Source organism: Cyprinodon variegatus, unplaced genomic scaffold (assembly GCF_000732505.1).
Source record: "Cyprinodon variegatus isolate N-32 unplaced genomic scaffold, C_variegatus-1.0 Scaffold2015, whole genome shotgun sequence".
NCBI lineage: Eukaryota > Metazoa > Chordata > Actinopteri > Cyprinodontiformes > Cyprinodontidae > Cyprinodon > Cyprinodon variegatus.
The window spans coordinates 56658-58265 of NW_015152468.1; the positions used below are offsets into that span (position 1 = coordinate 56658).

Below are 1608 nucleotides of genomic sequence, written 5' to 3' on the forward strand. Positions count from 1 at the left end.
TCTCTCACCCACGGCAGCAATCTCTCACCCACGGCAGCAATCTCACCCACGGCAGCAGTCTCCCACCCACGGCAGCAATCTCTCACCTGTCTCTGAGGAAGTGATGGGAGAAGGTTTCAGGGTAGCCGAGGTTGGTCCTGATGAGCTGGGAAAGTTGTGGATGAGGCAGGAGGGCTGGAGGAGGCGACTCTGACCTAAACCTGAGGAGCATCATCTCCTGAGCTTCCTGGAAGCAGAGAGAAGCTGAGTGCAGGAAGCAGCAGTGAAGCCCAGCCTGAGGATGAGGATGGGGAAGGAGTCTACCTCTCTGGGGAGCAGAGAACTGGCCTCTTGGCCCACGGCCTGCAGAGCCACATGGAGCTGGCCTTCCACCATCCGCTGCTTGTTGTCCTCCACCACATACGCCTGGAGACAGAAAAGCTTTTACCTTAATGTCCCTAATAGAAGCACCATGAGGAGCAGAGAGGCACAGCGAGGGGCTAACGGAGCTCGCTAACGTGTCCTGCTAGTCATCCTCAGACGCTGAAGGACAGCAGCTTTGATCACTGTGAGGATGATGATGATGTCAGAGGGACCAACCTTCCAGATGACGATCAAATGAAGGTCCAGCTCATTGCACTTCTTGGCGATGCTTGTGATGTCAGAGGGGGGAGGGGCCTGGCCTCTGCTGCTGGAGGAGCTCCTGGCTGGTTGGTGGAACTCTGAGCTCTGATGGCAGCGGAAGAAGAAATCTCCACAGGGTGTGGAGGAGCTGACGATCTGCAGACAGGAAACGGCTCCGTGATTAAAACGCTGCAGCAGAGCCGCGACTGGAGGCGCATCAACCGCCGTGCAGCTGAATGAGACGCACGTGACCTCTGACCTCTTCCAGAACCACTAACAGTATTTAGCGCTCATAGTAAGAGGACAGCTGCAGCGTTAAAACCTGAAAGCGTCTCCAGGCCGGCGGCGTCCGCTCAGGTGACCCCAGAGAGGACCTCCACCTGCAGGGGGAACCTTCAGGAACCAGTGGTGGTTCCTAATGGGGGCCTCTGGGACCTGAGGGCCCCCTGCTGGACTGGTTGAACGGCACCAGGAACCGCTCCTTGCTAAAGGGGGGAAGAGTTAGAGCATCCTAATGTAGAAAAGTAAAGAATGAAAGAAATTACCCGTTCGTTTCCCAGATTCAGGTCTGAGAAAGTGAATTCCTTCACATCATCAGCTCCTGTTAACAATGAGAGACAGTCAGTCTGAGAAAGGCAACTACGGTTGCTTCATTATGCACCCTAACAACAACCAATAACTGAAGTTAGCCACACGGCAACTAAGGGCCAATCAGAGGGTAACTAAGGGCCAATCAGAGGGCAACAAAGGGCCAATCAGAGGGCAACTAAGGGCCAATCAGAGGGCAACAAAGGGCCAATCAGAGGGGGCCTGTGTGTTTTTGAAGTACCTTCATGGGGTTTGCATCGCGTAGCCTTAAAGCACAGCTTGGCTCGTTCTCGGCTGCTGAGTCTGCAATCTGGAGAGAAAGAAAAAACAGTGATGCTGCCATTCTGCTTCCCATCAGAGGGCGCCCCGATACAGTACTGAGGTCACGGCCATCAGAGGGCGCCCCGATACAGTACT

General features: G+C 54.8%; 1 protein-coding gene across 1 annotated transcript; it reads right to left on the reverse strand.

Moving 5' to 3' along the window:
* Positions 1-22: 22 nt before the first annotated feature.
* LOC107105032 (trafficking protein particle complex subunit 8-like) lies at positions 23-1535 on the reverse strand (the record flags this gene model as incomplete). Its single annotated transcript, XM_015405152.1, has 5 exons — positions 23-226; positions 304-405; positions 580-759; positions 1149-1204; positions 1433-1535. Coding segments are annotated over 5 exons (585 nt in total), but the record flags the coding sequence as incomplete, so codon positions are not given.
* Between the last annotated feature and the right edge of the window lie 73 nt (positions 1536-1608).